At 40.6% G+C, this 15,918-nt stretch overlaps 1 protein-coding gene across 6 annotated transcripts in view; it reads left to right on the top strand.

Moving 5' to 3' along the window:
* The first annotated feature begins 1,505 nt into the window (after positions 1-1,505).
* The window catches only part of NTF3 (neurotrophin 3), a 140,177-nt gene continuing 125,764 nt past the window's right edge, over positions 1,506-15,918 (top strand). The window contains exon 1 of one of the 6 annotated variants that reach the window (XM_074269004.1): positions 1,506-1,726. In XM_074269004.1, the coding sequence (XP_074125105.1) occupies positions 1,715-1,726 (12 nt within the window). In that variant the 5' untranslated portion in view covers positions 1,506-1,714. Of the gene's footprint in view, positions 1,727-3,573; positions 3,871-15,918 lie in introns of those variants that run through there. The other 5 variants (XM_074269007.1, XM_074269002.1, XM_074269005.1 and 2 more) reach the window with 5 other exon arrangements.

Genomic DNA, 15,918 nt, shown 5'->3' on the forward strand with positions numbered 1-15,918 from the left:
TGAGCTGACTGCTACTCTAAGGAAGAACAATGCAAAAAGATTTCATATCTAGGATTCCTCTATTACAAATGAAGTGTCTTATTCTTAGCTATAACAAGGAAAGTAGAAGATGGTCAATGACCCCAAATAGAAATTCTATGCTGATATTAAATCATCAAGGTAGTATCTATCCACTCAAGTAAAGTGGAAAGGTTGAAACAATCATTTGGAAAATGAAAGAACTTAATAACTTCTAACAATGCTGTGAGGTAGGCATTATATTTTAAGCTCCATTTTACCTTTGAGGAAACTGAAGGTCATAGAAGTTGTGACTTGTACTCTGTTTTGGCAAATGGGATTAAATTTAAATCTCTATTCATTCCAAATTCAGCGCTTTTTTACACAGGCCTGGTATGCTTTTGAACAGTATGGATTATGTCTGGCTACATTGTTAGAACTGCTGGACTCCCCTCTCCCCCTTCAATTTGGATGGATAGACACAACTGAAGCCTCCACACAAAAGTTTCACTAGGGAACAAAAGACCTGCTACAAAGTGTCAAATTGACTGTTGAAGATGTCTCTTTCCCTCTCCACTCCCTTCCTCCTCCTCTAGCAGGAAATTTTTTTACTCCATTCCAAATCTTTGCCACTTAGTTTTCTCAGTTCAGCTATCACATTGCCATTCTAGAAGCCTTTCTGAATGGGGAGCTATTAGGGAAGCCCCCCACGTTTTGGAATTTGTCAGTTTTCTTACAAGATGGGGAGGGGTTGGAGGGGAAAGGGCCGCTGCTGTTGACTGCTGAATCACATCTTGGCTTCCCCACCAATTCATTTAGAGGGAGGAAAGACAGGTTCTCCCTTTCAACCACCCCCCTTTCCATATATTTGACAAGATTAAGGTGTCGATTCTCATATTACAAGGCTGGCCGATTGCATGCAAAAACACCAGTTGAGGACAAAACCTGAGTTGAGAATCAAATCAAACTCCACTTTGGCTTTTGCCTCTCCGGGACAAAGTGAAAAGGGGAATCACTTGAAGGCATTTGCAAAATAAAACGCAGGTCTTAGACTCCTTTCCTTTCTCTGATTTTTCAAATTCAATTTCACCCCCTTCCTCTCCCCTTCTCTCCCAGGGCAGTTTGAGACAGTGGAGCTCACCGCTTGTGAACCAACACATATTTTTAACCCTTTAATGGCAGCAATTGGACAGCCTCTTTTCTCATCTTTCTCCCCTCCATTCTCACCCCAACCTTTCCCATCCTTTTTTTTTTTTTTTTTTTTTTTTTTTTTTTTTTTTTTTTCCCCTGCTTTCTTCATACAAGGACCCCACCGGAGACTAGGAGATGAACTTAGGTGCAGGGGTCTAACAGTCATATCTTCCGTCAAAGAATCTGAATCTTGAGTCTACAATCCAATCCTTTCTTTGACAACGGGAGGGGAAGGGGGGGGGCAGAGAAAGAAAAGAGGGGAGGGAAGGGAGGCGGGCACAGAGAGGGAGAAAACCAAACCCAAACAGTACACGCCCAGCCCAAGTCTTGATGGGGGGAGGAGGGGAAAAGTCTCTGCCGTCTAACCTGGGCTGGAAGAAAACCTCGCTGGGACTGGGGATACCTTGGCGCGAAGTACCTAAGGAGGACCCAACCCCTCGGAGGGGCTGCGGGAGGTGACGCCCCAGAGTGATTCGGTGAGCGCTTCTCCACATTTTCGATGTGACAGCCCCCATCAGCCGGGATAATGACGAGGCAGGTACAATCTATATAGTACGCAGCCCCCCAACCCCGTTTCTCACCACCTCTTACTGACTCCCTTGTTTTCCCCACCCTCCGCCCCCTTCGACTTCCCTCCGCTCCAGGCTGCCTAGTTCGGGCTGACGCAGGCATACTTCTACCGCCTCTAAGAGAGTTACTCAGTTTCCGAAAACGTCCCGGACCCCACACCTTGGGAGAGAGATGGTGACTGGTCGGACCCCAGTGTGGGTTCGAAGCTTTAAGATGGCAGAATGAATACAGTATTGGATAATACTTTATATATGTATATATATATATATATATATATATATATATATATATATATATATTTTTTTTTTTTCCGCTCAGTGTCACTACAGTACTACCTTGAGACTGGAGAAGGAGCTAGATTACAAAAGCAGGGGACTAATTACTAAGGTAGGGGAGTAATGTACAAAAGGAGAATTAGGCAATTGCTTAAGCGACTTTGGGGGCTTCTTTGACCTCGTCCTCTCAAATAGGTGCTTCAAGCTCACTTTAATTCCTTTTTGATGCCTATTATACTAGTGTATTTTTTTTCCCCTCAATGTTGCAGATGGGAAAAAACAAGATGATTTAAGTCGATATATTGAAAGAGGAGGGTGAAAAAGAGGGGGGGGGAGAAAAGGAAAGAGAGGAAGGGGATTTGGAAAGTAGCTAAAATTATCACCTCTTCTTCAATGTCCATTTTCGAATTTTTTTTAAGGATTTCACATAACTTTCCTTTCTACTCTCACCTCCCCCCCCCCCGCCCCCTTATAAGAGATCTTAGAGCGCCATCCCTCTAGAGTTTATCTGCCGAAGGAGACTAGATCGCTACTTTTTTGGCTTTTGGGAGAGGTTGTTTTTGTTTTTCGCTCTAGCCCTAAGCTCCAACGCGTCCACCCCCCCCCTTCCGCCCCTCCCCAGGTCCTCGCTTTCTGTCTCCCTCCCCCAATCCCAACCTTTCTAGTGCGCATTGAATTAGTATCCTCCGGGGTAAGTACCTCCGAGTTGTAGAGAAGAAAGTAGAAGTCCAGGATTGCCAAAAGAAAAGTGACCAACCCCCCCTCATCCCCATCCGCCACCCACACACCCGTCCGCCCCTCCCCCTGCCTGCTCTCCCACCCACGTTTTTTACTTCACCTGTCTTGACTGACTTCGAGCACCAAGCAGACTGGTCAGCGTGAGCTGACACTTTGCTCTGTGTGTGTGTGTGTGTGTGTGTGTGTGTGTGTGTGTGTGTAAGAGGGGGAGTTTGTGTGTTTGTGTTTAGGTGTTTCGAGTTGGAGAAAAAGACCGGAGGTTGGGGAGGGGTTGAGTTGTGAATAGGAGGTGGTAAGAGATCTATAACCCTAAGAGTTTAATGATAGGAGGAGGGGTTTAAAAATCAGATCCACATAGGCTGAGGAATCGAGGTGAGCTAACTCCCGTTGCTCCTGAGAAAAATAAAGAAAAAAGTGGGAGAAGGTCCAAGAACTAAAAACTGCTACAGCAACAACAAAAAAGACCTGTTGAAGCAATTTAATCTGTATAGTACAACTAATAATGTGCCCCGCTGCACAACGTAACACTATGTGTCCGGTTCTAAGTCTCTGAAAGGGATAGACCTCTTTCTAATTTAGGGATTTGAGAGAAATAAGTGAAACTAGGAGACGCCTTTCTCTGCCCATCCCACCCCCAGCAAACAAAGAAAAACAAAAGCACCTTGCGCCATTTCCGACAGCCTCTAGCAGTCTGGGGCGGGGTGCGCCTGGGGCCGGTGGGGGGCTGTGAAGGGGCGCAGCGTAGGCTGGAGGTGAGGGAGCGCGGGAAGGCTTTGCAGTGGCACCTAAAGGGTTACTGCGCTGAGCACGGAGCCATCTGGCTGGGTTGGCTGGTTATAACCGCGCAGATTATGTTCTCGGGACTCAGAGTTGAAGGATCCTCTCTCCTAAATCGAGTAGCTACGCGCGCAGTCCCCGAGAGAGACCCGCACAACTATTTTTTTTTTTTTTTTTTTTTTTTTTTTGGTGGTGGTAGTCTGTGGCTGTGGCAGCGGCGGCGGGGTGGGGGAGACTGAATGAACCCTCTCGCTTCCACTTTTCTCTTCATGTCGACTTCTCTGAAAACATTCACACGGATGCCATGGTTACTCCTGCCACGGTAAGGGACGGGGAAAAGGGTGGGCAAAGTTGAGTTAAACAGGAGAAAAAGGATCCAAGTCTTTTGGAAGATTCCTGACTGAAGTGCTATCCGAGGAGCTCAGTTGATTGCTACCTTTAGGCAATTTGCCGACTGTTCTGATCCCAACTCCGTACCCTTTCCCCCCTCCCCCCCTTAACTCGGGTCTATCTGAGCTCTTGGCTTTACTCGAGGGAAGTTTGGCTTTCGATATTTGGAGTTGTAAAAGGAATCACCCTGACTTTACCTCCCCCACATGCCCCTGTTACCTTCCGGAGTCTCGGGAAAACTGGTCCTAAATCTGGGGAAGTGATCAGATTTAAGAGACCCGGATTGGAAGAGGTCTGGAGATGGTATGAGAGGAAGGGGATAATGCAGAAACACCCCTGTCCTTTCACTCCTGAGAAGTCAGCAGCATCCTGTTTTACAAAAGGTTTTTCTTTTTCTTTTTTTTAAGGCAAATCGCAATCGCAGAGTAGGAGAAGCTGCTCTCCCACCCCCCAAGTACACACATGCACAATCCACTAAATCCCCTCCCCCCATGTGGCCCCATAACACCTCCCTCCTCCCCTCTAAGTGGGATGGGGGAGGGGAGAAGTCTGTCTTTGACAAGTACAGTCATTTCCCTGTTTGGAGAGCAAGACCTTCCTTATCTTAAGTACCTGTAGTGTAATATCTCAGCCTTTCCTGGAAACCCTTTTTCTCTTAGTGACCTTTGCCCCCAAACCTTGCTAGAATCTCATCTCTCATCTCTCTCCCTCTCTCTCTTTCTCCCTCTCCATCTCTCTCCCTCTTTTCCCTCCCTCATTTCTGTGTTTCTTCTGATCTTTTATCAAGAAGCTCCCACTCATCTTCTCCACAATTCCCATGAAATTCCTCTTTTGGTCACTCACTCTACATTACTAGCTCCTTGAACCTCACATCTGGGTTCCAGCTTTATAAGTTCCAGTCTGATTTCTGGACAGTAGGAGGGCACTTGGGCTAGGGCATCCAGAAGGATTATCCTTTACTGCTTCTCAGAGTCCTTCTAGGAATTTGAGGCAGGTTTGGTTATGTGGGAAGACTGGAAGACCTAAAGGCCCTGAAGGAATCAAGAAGGTTGAGGAGAGAATAAAATAAATTGTACCTTATGCCAAAAGACAAAATCTGTAGTCATCCAAATTTTTGAGAGATACTTCTGGATTGTAAGAAGTAAAAGGAGCTGCAGGATAGAGTAGGTAGAGTGGGGGAAGGGAACTCTGTGTGCTTGGGTTTGGGGTGGGGGTAGACTGAGCTAAGGAGAAGTTACTAAATGGTTCAGATAATTTTGCTGAGCCGTTTCATAATTTGCCTTTTAAATAAGGGGACTAAGAAATACTGCTTCAACTGAATAGATTGGGATCGGATGACTAAAAAAAGCTTTTTTTTTTTTTTTTTTTGTTGGATCTGTGGGTATTCCAGATGGAGGGAACCGGGAAAAGAAAGACGGTTCTCTTTACCTCTGGTCTCTGGGCTTCTGGTCAGCAACTGGGTAGCGAGGGCTTGGGACCTGGATGGCACACTTACCCTTGGAGAGGAGAAATCTTCATGTTTTGGAAGTATGGTTTGGAGTGAGAGGCTTTGGGGGGAAAGCAGGGCTGCCCTCTCTCTGTGGAGGAAGAGGAGAAAGGGTTTTAGGGGTGGTGGTGGAGGGCGTTGTTTTTAAGTTCTGCCTGGTTGGAACATGTGCTTTTCAGTAAGGATCTGTCTTCCACTCTGCAAGAATAGCAAGGGAGAGAACATCCACTTGTCTATTGAGGACAGACTTGGAAAGTCTCAACATTTTTACTTCCATCTCACTCAGAATTCCTCACAGAAAACACACTTAGACATGTACCTTGTTCAATTCCTTTGTGATTTACAACACAAAGAAAGCTGAGGGGATAAAGTTTGGAACTCGAATCCAACTTTTACCTTGTTTTTTAACACATGAACCCATGTGAGAAGGGGACTGGAAATATAGGTGTGTAAATAAAACGTTGGGAAACAGCAATGAATATTCTAGGGGATATCAATTAAGATTGTTGGCATTACAGTTTTCTGTATGCACAGCTAGAGGTTCTGGAAATGAACGGAGTGTATAAGGTCTATACATAGAGAATTATTTTTGTGTCTGAACAATATATGTGTGATGTGTTGAGAGGGTTGAGGGGATAGAAGTACAAATTAGTTGAGTGAATCAGATGTATAAGACTGAAGGGTGTGTGTGTGTGTGTGTGTGTGTGTGTGTGTGTGTGTGTGTGTGTACTTCATGGCAGGCTTTTTGATTGATTGTATTTTTCAACTGTAAGATGAACACATATATAAAGAAAAGAAAAGCCAGAGTGTATGGGATTATGGGTGGAGCCCAAGGAAAAAGTTGTTTGACTTCAGGGAGAAATGGGGGAGAGGGAGAGAGATAATTTGGAGAAAAGGGATGTCTGCTCAGAGAGATTGAGTTAGTGTGGTGTGGGAGTGATGTGTGTGTGAGGGAAAAGTGGATTTGGGTGCAGGGTTTGCTTGAAGATTACCAAGGGGATGTGTGTAGGGGGTGGGGAAAGATTATGGAAAGAGCAGGTTGTAAACTTTTTATGGAAGAGGTATATAATGTGTGGGGGTCTGGGCAATGGAGAATTTGGCAGGAATGACATTTGAGGGGTGGGAAATTGTGGGCTCAGACAGATTCCTCTTGAAATCTTGGAGGATTTATATAGGAAAGGAAGCTATGTTTCCAGGGAGATGACTATTGGGAAGGGTTAAGATGAGAGACTCACACAAAAGAGAAGAATCTTATAGACTTATAGACTTGATTTTTGTGAAGGAGTTTAGGGAGAGGGAATAGGAAGAGATATAAGTAGAAGAAAACACTCATTTCACTGTAGAGGAGATATATGTATTATGGATACTTATGAATGTGCTCCATCATTAATAATTATTCTTCAGATTAAACATTTATCCAGTACTTGTTGGGTGGATAGCACAGTGTTAAGGGCTCTGAGCAGATTCAAAGGCATTGTCTTTGGAGAATAATTTGACTGCTGTAGCATTTCCAAGAGGCCTAAGGATGTCTAGGTGACATATTAAAAGTCTTTCTCACTTTATAATTCTTTTTCTTTGAGGTGTTTATGGATATGTGTACTAGGACAACTGTCTTTTGAAAAGAACATTGTATCTGTCCCTCAAGATTCTCTGTTTTGTTAAAGGAGCAATGGTGGAAATATTTCTTGTGTGAGGAGTAGTAGGTATTTATGAATTAAATGACTGAGCTTCTAGGCTGAATAGAGGGTCGTCTGGGATGTTTTGGATGAGCTTCTACTAGTGAATTGAATAAAGCAACCCTAATGTGTGGTGCTTTTTTAGGAGAGTGGGGTAGCTGAAGAAATAGGGAAGAGCAAAGTAAAGATAAGTGAACTCAGAAGATGGTGATTTGAGATTTATGGAATCTGTATGTGTGTAGGGGACAGCCCCAAAAGTGTGTGAATATTTGGGGTAATAGAAATAGGAGTGAATGAAAGCTAGATATTAAAGGGCTAAGTATTTTACTCAGGCCTTATAAAGTGGGATTGAATCCTCAGAAAGGAAACAAGAATGCTGTGTTTCTTTTTGGACTGAATTTACTTTCAATGTGTTGTGTAAGATGAGGCAGGGTATAGTATTGGAGAGAATACTTGTTTAGGAAAATAGATCCGTAGCCATAAGGCCATCCTCAAAGTGGAGGAGGGTAGTGAGACTGGTAAGGAGCATAACCTTGGGATGGCTAATGAGCTTCAAATCAGGAGATTGGAATGATACATATAAAATGTGTCAGCACCAGGGCATGTGATAAAGTATGTTTTTATGGTTGCTTGTATCTGTGGCACCAGAGGCTGATGCTTGGAGGGAAAAGAACCAGTGTTACCAGCTAACTTACCTATGATAGGCCCTGATTGTATGTGTTTGTATCATGTATATGGTATATGTCTATCTGTGTCAGAAGAGGAATGGAAGAGTGATTATTATATCAAAAAAGCATGATGCATTTGAACAGGGCAATAATGTTACAATGGAATTCTGCTATATTTCTTTTTGAAAACTTGCAGTTGCCCTAATACCCTCCCCTCCAGAACATTGTGTTTTGGCAGAAAAGTCTACTCCTCTTTTCCTTTAATAAAGATTGACTGGATTAAGGGCACAAATCTTTACCAAAAGACAAAAAACATGAAAGATGTGGAATAATATGGCCATTAATCTAAGTCAGTTAGAAGGGATCAAATTCCTCTTTTATTATCCAGACTGATGATAAAATCTGGGTGCCCATCCCATCTCCACTGTTAATTCATGGACCTTGTGCAAATCTTTTATTAAAATTTTCACGACTTCATAAAATTGTAATAGCTAATCCTAGTTTAGTCAGTTAGTCAATAAATATTTATTAAACACCTACTACATGCTAGCCACTGTACCCAAACACAGGGGATACAAAAAGAGGCAAAAGGCAATCCTACTTTCATGAAACTCACAATCCATTAGGAGGAGAAAGTAAGCAAACAAATATTTTAAAAACAATGAAGATCCGAGGTTTATGTAAGGGATAAATAGAAAGTAAGAGATGGAAGGTTATAACCTAAGAGAGGTTAGAAGAGGCTTCCAGTAGAATATAGGAATTCAGGGAAGTAGATATGAGGAGGGACAGTCCAGGCATGAGGGACAGTCAGAGAAAATACCCAGACCTAAGTGATGGAGTGTCTTGTTCATGGAACAGCTAGTGCTACATCAAAGAGTATGTAGTGAGAAATCAGATGTTTAAGAGGTTCTGAGGATCTGTATCCCTGAAAACTTTTTTTGAGGTTGTTAAGGGAAAGGTTTTATGAGTTGTCAGAATTGAGGTTCACTCAGAAGATAATGGGGAGTCACACGGAGGTGAGTAACACAAATAAGGAATTGTACTAGAAGAGCAACATACAAGATTTAAGCAGAGACATATGACCAGAAAAAGATGCATTGATCATGGAGGGAAGGGTCTATAAGCTCCATCATTATCCCCACCATGTCAAGAGTTCTAGAAGAAGGTACTCAGCACATTGAGTGAGCCCCTATGGAGGATTTATGGCAGGACAAAGGTAGGAGTCACACAGACTGTTCAGGCTTGATGAGTTTCTCTCTCTACTTGTGGAAGATATACCTATATTATTGACATCACTGAAGCAATGAAGTGTCAAAGGAAATTAAAGGCCCTTAAGGAAATAGCTTTTTAGAGGAAAGTTACTTTCCCTCTTCTAAGTATGCAGACAATAATGCCTTCCCCCAAAATAACATTACAATAGAATTCTGCTATATTTATTTTTGGGGGCACAACAATGAGTTACTAACTTTTAGTAGACTTGTTTTGAAGAAGATAGGAGCCGATCCACCTTTACGTAGTTGCTATTATTTCGTTTTTGTTTTTGTTTTTCCCTAAGGTCTGGTTACTTGATAGGCAAGATTTTGGCTGGTGAGAAATATTGTTAGGTGTTGAATTGACCAATGAGTCATCTCTGAAGAAGTGGGGGTAGGTAGAACCTTTTTTCCTGTTAAAGTACTGGACCCTGAATTGGGGCCTATTCTGCTGGTCCCTCTAACTCTTGTGCTCAATGACCATAAATAGGCTTGAGCTGAGCTATATCCAAGAGGCACTAAACCAATTCCGTTGCTTTTCTTGGCGAGGTTGGGCCAATTAAATTGATTGGAAGAGGTCACTACTGATGGGTCTTGCTTCCCCCCCAGGGCAAGATAGGCCAGCAGAGTTTAATTACATAACATTTCCCATCTCTGCATTTTCATTCCCATATGTATTCAATGAACTGGCTTCTTCTCCTCCCCTACTTCCAGGATGGTTAATTGTAATTGAGCAGCCTGCTTTTTTCTGCAGACTTTTCTGCAGTTCCTTTTCTTGAGCTGTGCTGGGCTCCCTCCCGCCTGATGATCTGGAGGGAACGTAAATCCACATGTTGGCTAGAAGTGAGAGAGGGGATCCAGGCTAACTCCCAAGATTTTTAAAACCCACCAACCTGCTCCAAGACATTACCAGCTGCTGTTTTACTCATTAATGAGACAGGCAATTTCTCTGGCATCTGGTAAGTTGAACTAATGACCGCGGTTAGGTTTTAGATTTAGTTTTATTTAAAATTGAGTTTGCTGGAGTAGGACCAAAACTTCCAGTAGAGGGAAGCTGAAGGCAATGTGTAGTTCTACTGATAAGGTCTGTATATGCATCATGTGCAAGGATAGGCACATACGGGGCAGGCTGAAAATTGAGGCATATTTATGTATTAGTAGATACAAAACAGCATAAAGGGAGATGGCATTTAGTCACAAAGTTTGTAAGTATATGCCTGGTATCAGGTGAAATGTGTGGGTTTGTGTGTATTTTACAAATTACACACCTATTGGGAGAAAATATGTGTATGTGTGTGTGCACACATATGTACACACACATATATGCTTGAAGTAGGATGAACATTGTGAAGTTTTGGAAGCTGATTTCTTTTTTAAACTGAAAAAAGTTAGTTTGATTCCTCTTTTAGCATTATATCTTCCCTGTAAATTCTCCAGAGTATTCCTCTATCTATCTGTCCTCTTGGTTGAATTCTCTCTTCTAAGAAAGGGAGAAAATTTAGGCAAAAACAATAGAAATATCAACAACATTCAATAGTCTATATTGCATTTGTCAAGTGTTCTGAGGAGGAGGTGAGGGAAGTTTGTTTTATCAACAGTTTTCTGATCTGAGATCGAATATTACATTCAGTAAGTTTGATTCCATTTTTCAGTTGATTCCTTTTGTTTTTATATCATCTATGTTTCCTAACATAGCAATCCCCACCTTCTCCCTATCTCATTTAATAAAGAATATAAAAGGAAAAATGTTCAGTCAAACTAACCAATAGTTCCAAAAAGTCTGACATTAGATGTAGCATTCCACAATCATCATTTCCCACTCCACCTCCAGCTCTGCTTAAAAAAAAAAAAAAAAAAAAAAATTGGGGAGGTGCCTTTTCCTATTTCTTCTTTGAGGCTTGGCCTTCAGTTTTGATTATTTTGTTGTTGTTCTTTCCATTTACATTCTTGTAGTCATTATGCATTTTGTTTTCCTACTTATTTATACTTCGCTGTGCATTATTTCATATAGTATTCAAATCCATCTATATAGTACCACTTGTTTAACTATAGCTCAGTTGTTGGGCTTTCATTTTGTTTCCAGTACTTTGCTCAAACAGAAAGTTTTATTATAAATATTTTGGTATAAATAGGGCCTTTCTTTTTTTTTCACTTCTTTGGGATATATGTCTAGCATCAGAATCTCTGATTCAAAGAATATGAAAATTTTAGTAAACTTTGCATAATTTCAAATTGCTTAACAGATGGTTGGCTCAATTCAGAGATCCAAAAGTGCCTTAGGTGTTCTTCCAAACATCCCTTCTTTGTTATAACTGGATGAATTGCTGTTAGAGACGTAAAACCTAAGGGTTCTTTTGATTTGAATGTCTCTTTATTAGTAATTTGGAGCAATCTTTCTTATTATTGTTAATAGTTTTCAATTCTTATTTTTGAGACTTGTTTATGTCCTTTTACATCTTATATATTTGGAATGACTTTAGTTCTTATATTTTTTGTATCTATATCTCTTTGATATCAGAACCTTTTATCAGATATATTTTTTATTGTTTTCATTGATATTATTGTTCTCATTGTATATGGTCTTCTGGATCTGTGTGAGTCAGTTCAAAGAAGTTTTAATATTTATCTTAGTTCTTTTACTTGTCACTTCTTATGGAAGAATAATCTATTAATATTTATGTACCACACTTTGTTCAGTCAGTCCCTAATTGTGTTTCTAGTGTTTTGCCACAAGAACTATGCTGCTATTTTGATTGCATGAAACCTTTATAATCTTATTATCATGATGCATATGTAAAAGATAAGTGTGTTTCTGTGTGTGTGTGTGTGTGTGTGTGTGTGTGTGTGTGTGTGTGTGTGTGTGTGTGTGTGTGTGTAAGAACTGTGGGAAGTTTCTTCTTGGTGGTATTAATGTAGGTTATGTCCAGAGCACTGGACTTGGAGGCATAGTATTGCCTTTGAGAATTATTAGTATGTGATCATGAGAAAGTTACTTAATCTCTTAATTTCATCATCCATAAAATGGGAATAATAATAATACTTGTGCTACTTAATTCACAGGGGTATAAGGAAAGTGCTTTCTAAACTGTCAGATACTATCTATTTTTGAGCAAATATTTTGATTGTTGGGCTAAGTATGTGAAGTTTGTGACCAGTACACAAGTGGATCCCTTGGTTCCCTATCTAGTACCAGGAAAAAATGAAAGCCCTGTTAATGGTAGTCCCTTCCTTCTCTTGATGATCTCCTGTTATTCTATATCTTGTATTTTCACAAATTGTTGTATATCTTCCCCTTAGATTGTGAGCTCTTTGAGAGCAAGGACTGCATTTTGTCTTTCGTTATATACCTCACTGCTTAGCACATTGCCTGGCATATAATAAGTGCCTAATAAATGTTAATTGACTGATTTTAAAAATTAGATTCTACTGCCCTCAATAACTCAATAACCTCACTACTATATGAGGATATCAGGTAGTGTACTTTCTGCCAAGACTTGTCACGAAGTTCATGAAGTTTTCTGACTCTACTATTTCTAAACAATATACATTAAATGATGAATTATCATGCTATCAAGGGAAAATCCTTAAAAGGTTTTTGTTTAAAAACAAAAACAGAAAACAGAAACAACTGTCTGTTTATAGTCAAAGTGCACCTAGGGAAGAGATAAAGATTTTGAATAGAAATTTGGTGTTACCTGTTAGGATACTTACTCATCCATTCTTTGGGTGATTTGCTTTCCTAGAGCACTATCTCTGAATATTTTTTTTAACCTAGACTGCTTTAGCAATATTTGAAGCCAGAGAACATGATCTAACTATAGTCCTTTTGCTCAGGCGGAGGGAAGGTGGTCATCAAGAACTGACTGTACCCACTGGCCCATTAGATATGGAATTAGTACACACAGATTCCAGTTCTGACTTGACTGTGGGTCACCTCTCTTTCCTAATCATAAAAGATCATGGGCCCAAAAGGAAGTACATGAGACTGAAATCCACAGTTTGCATTCTAGTGCCACTTTGGCTCCAGTTGACTGTGTGATCTTGGGCAAGTCACCCTCCGTTACCTCATCTGTGAAATGGTGTCAGACCAGTTTATTGCTCTGGTCCATCCCAGCTCAGACATTTCATGAGCTATCCCAACCCTCCCACCCAGAAAACGTGAATATGTCTTGTTCCACACACCTCTTGGTGCACCTGGGCTTGGCCTCCCTTCTTACCTTTGGGGAATGACTGAATCAAAGGAAGACAGGCATGAAAAGAATTTGCCGTGGTATTTATCTTGGGCCAAGAACGTTTGCAACTTTGGCTCTGCCTGCCAAGTTTGCATGTGTACAGAATTGAGAGGAGAAGGTCTGGCCTTCTGATAATGAGCGGTGCTCCTTGCCTTGCTTCTCTGCTTCTCAGCACCCATGTCACCTGCTCAGGCCATCCCCTCCTGCCTTGTGCTTATGACTATTCTATCTTCTCTCAGCAGGGAAAACAAGAAGTAGAGAAGAAAGGCTGATATGGCTGACCCAGGTATACTCAAAGGTTTCTCAAATCCTGCTCCATTCATAGCACTCAAACTCTTTGATTTAAGAACCGTCATTCAAAAAGAAGAGCACAGCTTCTTATATATGAGGATAACCTGTTCCATCGGCACGTTCCTTTTTAATGTGCAAGACAAATGTTTATATTCTTAGACTGCCTGTTGGCTGGCATGTCTCAGAACTGGCTTAGCTTTCTTTCTTCTCTACTTCTTGTTTTCCCTGCTGTTGACAAGGGAAGCTGCCCTTTGTTTCCAATGTGGATTATTGATTTAAATCGCAATTCTCTCCTTGTAGTGCCAAAGATTTAGAGTAGGGCTTCTGGTTTTGAATCAGGCGACTTATAAGAAGTGTTAAATCCCAGCATTCCCTAGGTCATCAGATGACAACACACAGAATTGGTAAAAAATATGTATATGGATATATGTATACAGTCTGTTTTTCTAGAATCATATATAAGCTTTTCCTTATCCTACCTAGGTTTTTCCACAAGTGGTTACCATAAGCAAAACATGGGGTAGATGTGAATAACTTTTATAAAGGAGAGGGAAATCCTTGATAGGAGCAAGATCCATGTAATCATTGTTGGCTATGAAATCCAAGCAATCTCAGTGTTTGCACATTTTCAATATGGCCTGGGTAGAAAGAGGTATGATTTCCATACGTAGCAGAGTTTTTCTTCCCTTTAGAACAGGAGATGCAGCCTGAAGGATGCACATTTTCAATATGGCCTGGGTAGAAAGAGGTATGATTTCCATACGTAGCAGAGTTTTTCTTCCCTTTAGAACAGGAGATGCAGCCTGAAGGATGACTGTTGGCTATATATATATATATATATATATATATATATTTGTTGTGGTCTGATTCTGTCTCACTTAACTGCATTTATGCTTTGAATTTCCTCCAGTCTCACAGTCAGAGCTAGGAGTTCATGCCAGGGCTACCATCTCCATTTTTAGCCTACAGTTTGCCCTGCTTCTTAGCCTCCTCCTCTCCCTATTTCTGGCTCTTAATCCCCATCCCCCACCTTGAAATATATAAAAATACATTCACCCAAGATCTCTATATCATTTCTCATGTTCATGTTTGAAGTTCCAAAGCCAGAATACTTCTACCCTTGTATCTAGCCCATGGCCAATATCACATGCCCAACATTATTGGTACCACTGATCATACCTTGATGTAGATATTCCTTTAGGCTTATTTCTTCTACCTGTTGAATAAAAGATGACTTGTTCATGGATTTCTCCAGAAGTCCCCACTAGAGTGGGGAAAAAAACTAGGATTTCTTAAAATCTAAACAATCAACACAAACTATATTGTCATTTCTCCTTAAAAGGAAGCAAATTAGTTATGTGATTTTGGACATGTAATTTTTACTTCTTTGAAATTGAGTCCTCTCATTTATAAAACAATGGAATTAGACTAGATAAACTCTAAGGTACTTTTAAATTATGATATTATGTATTCCTATGAAATCTTAAAACTCTAGGAAATTGAGGCTTTCAATGGTTAAAAGGATTTATCCAAGGTCATACAGGTGAAAGGTTGGAGAATCTGGATTTAATCCCAAACTCTTAATTTTATTTTTAGTACTCTTTCCATGGTAGCACACTGAATGTAGATTTTTCTCATCTTCTTTCATTTAAATTTAGTTAACCAGTTTGACCCATCCTTGTCTATTTTTTCCTACCAGTCTTCTTGACTTCTTACCTACAGGAAAAAAAAAAAAGCAGCAACATATTTCCATCCTAGTGGCTATGTGATTAGACTAGCACATTTGCTAGGCCTTAGGTGTCTACTCAGGAAAATGAGACTATAATATCTATAGATTATATCTCACATGATTCTAGTATAATCTTTCTAGGGATATTGACTTTTGGAATAATCAGCATAATGTTAGCTCTTATCATTTTATGATTTGTTATAATAGGTATTATTTTATAGGAGATATCCCTGGAATTCAAGAAGCCATGAAGGATAGAACTGGCCTGGATGGATTTACATTCACTGGCAGGAACCTTCATATTGATGAGCTCATACTGCCATCTCTGTATTAATGGGCTAGATTAGAATATCTCCCAAGGTCTTTTTTCACTTCCAAGATTCATAAACCCCAAATGGAGATTTTTTTAAATGCAATTTGTACTTGGAATCTACTCTGTTTGCTTCACATTGATTGGTTTGCCTTTGTTGACCTCCATTCTGCCACCTTTGCCAAACTCTCATCCCCTTTCACCATTTAGATTACTAGAAAGGAGAAGTCCCTAGAATCATAAGAGTATGAGCATTTCTCTCAGTAGCATCTTCAGGGCTTGCCTTAGACTTCCCTTTAATCCAGTGATGTCAATCTCAACTAGAAACAGATCCCTGT

This window comes from Sminthopsis crassicaudata, chromosome 5, assembly GCF_048593235.1.
Source record: "Sminthopsis crassicaudata isolate SCR6 chromosome 5, ASM4859323v1, whole genome shotgun sequence".
Taxonomy (NCBI): Eukaryota; Metazoa; Chordata; class Mammalia; order Dasyuromorphia; family Dasyuridae; genus Sminthopsis; species Sminthopsis crassicaudata.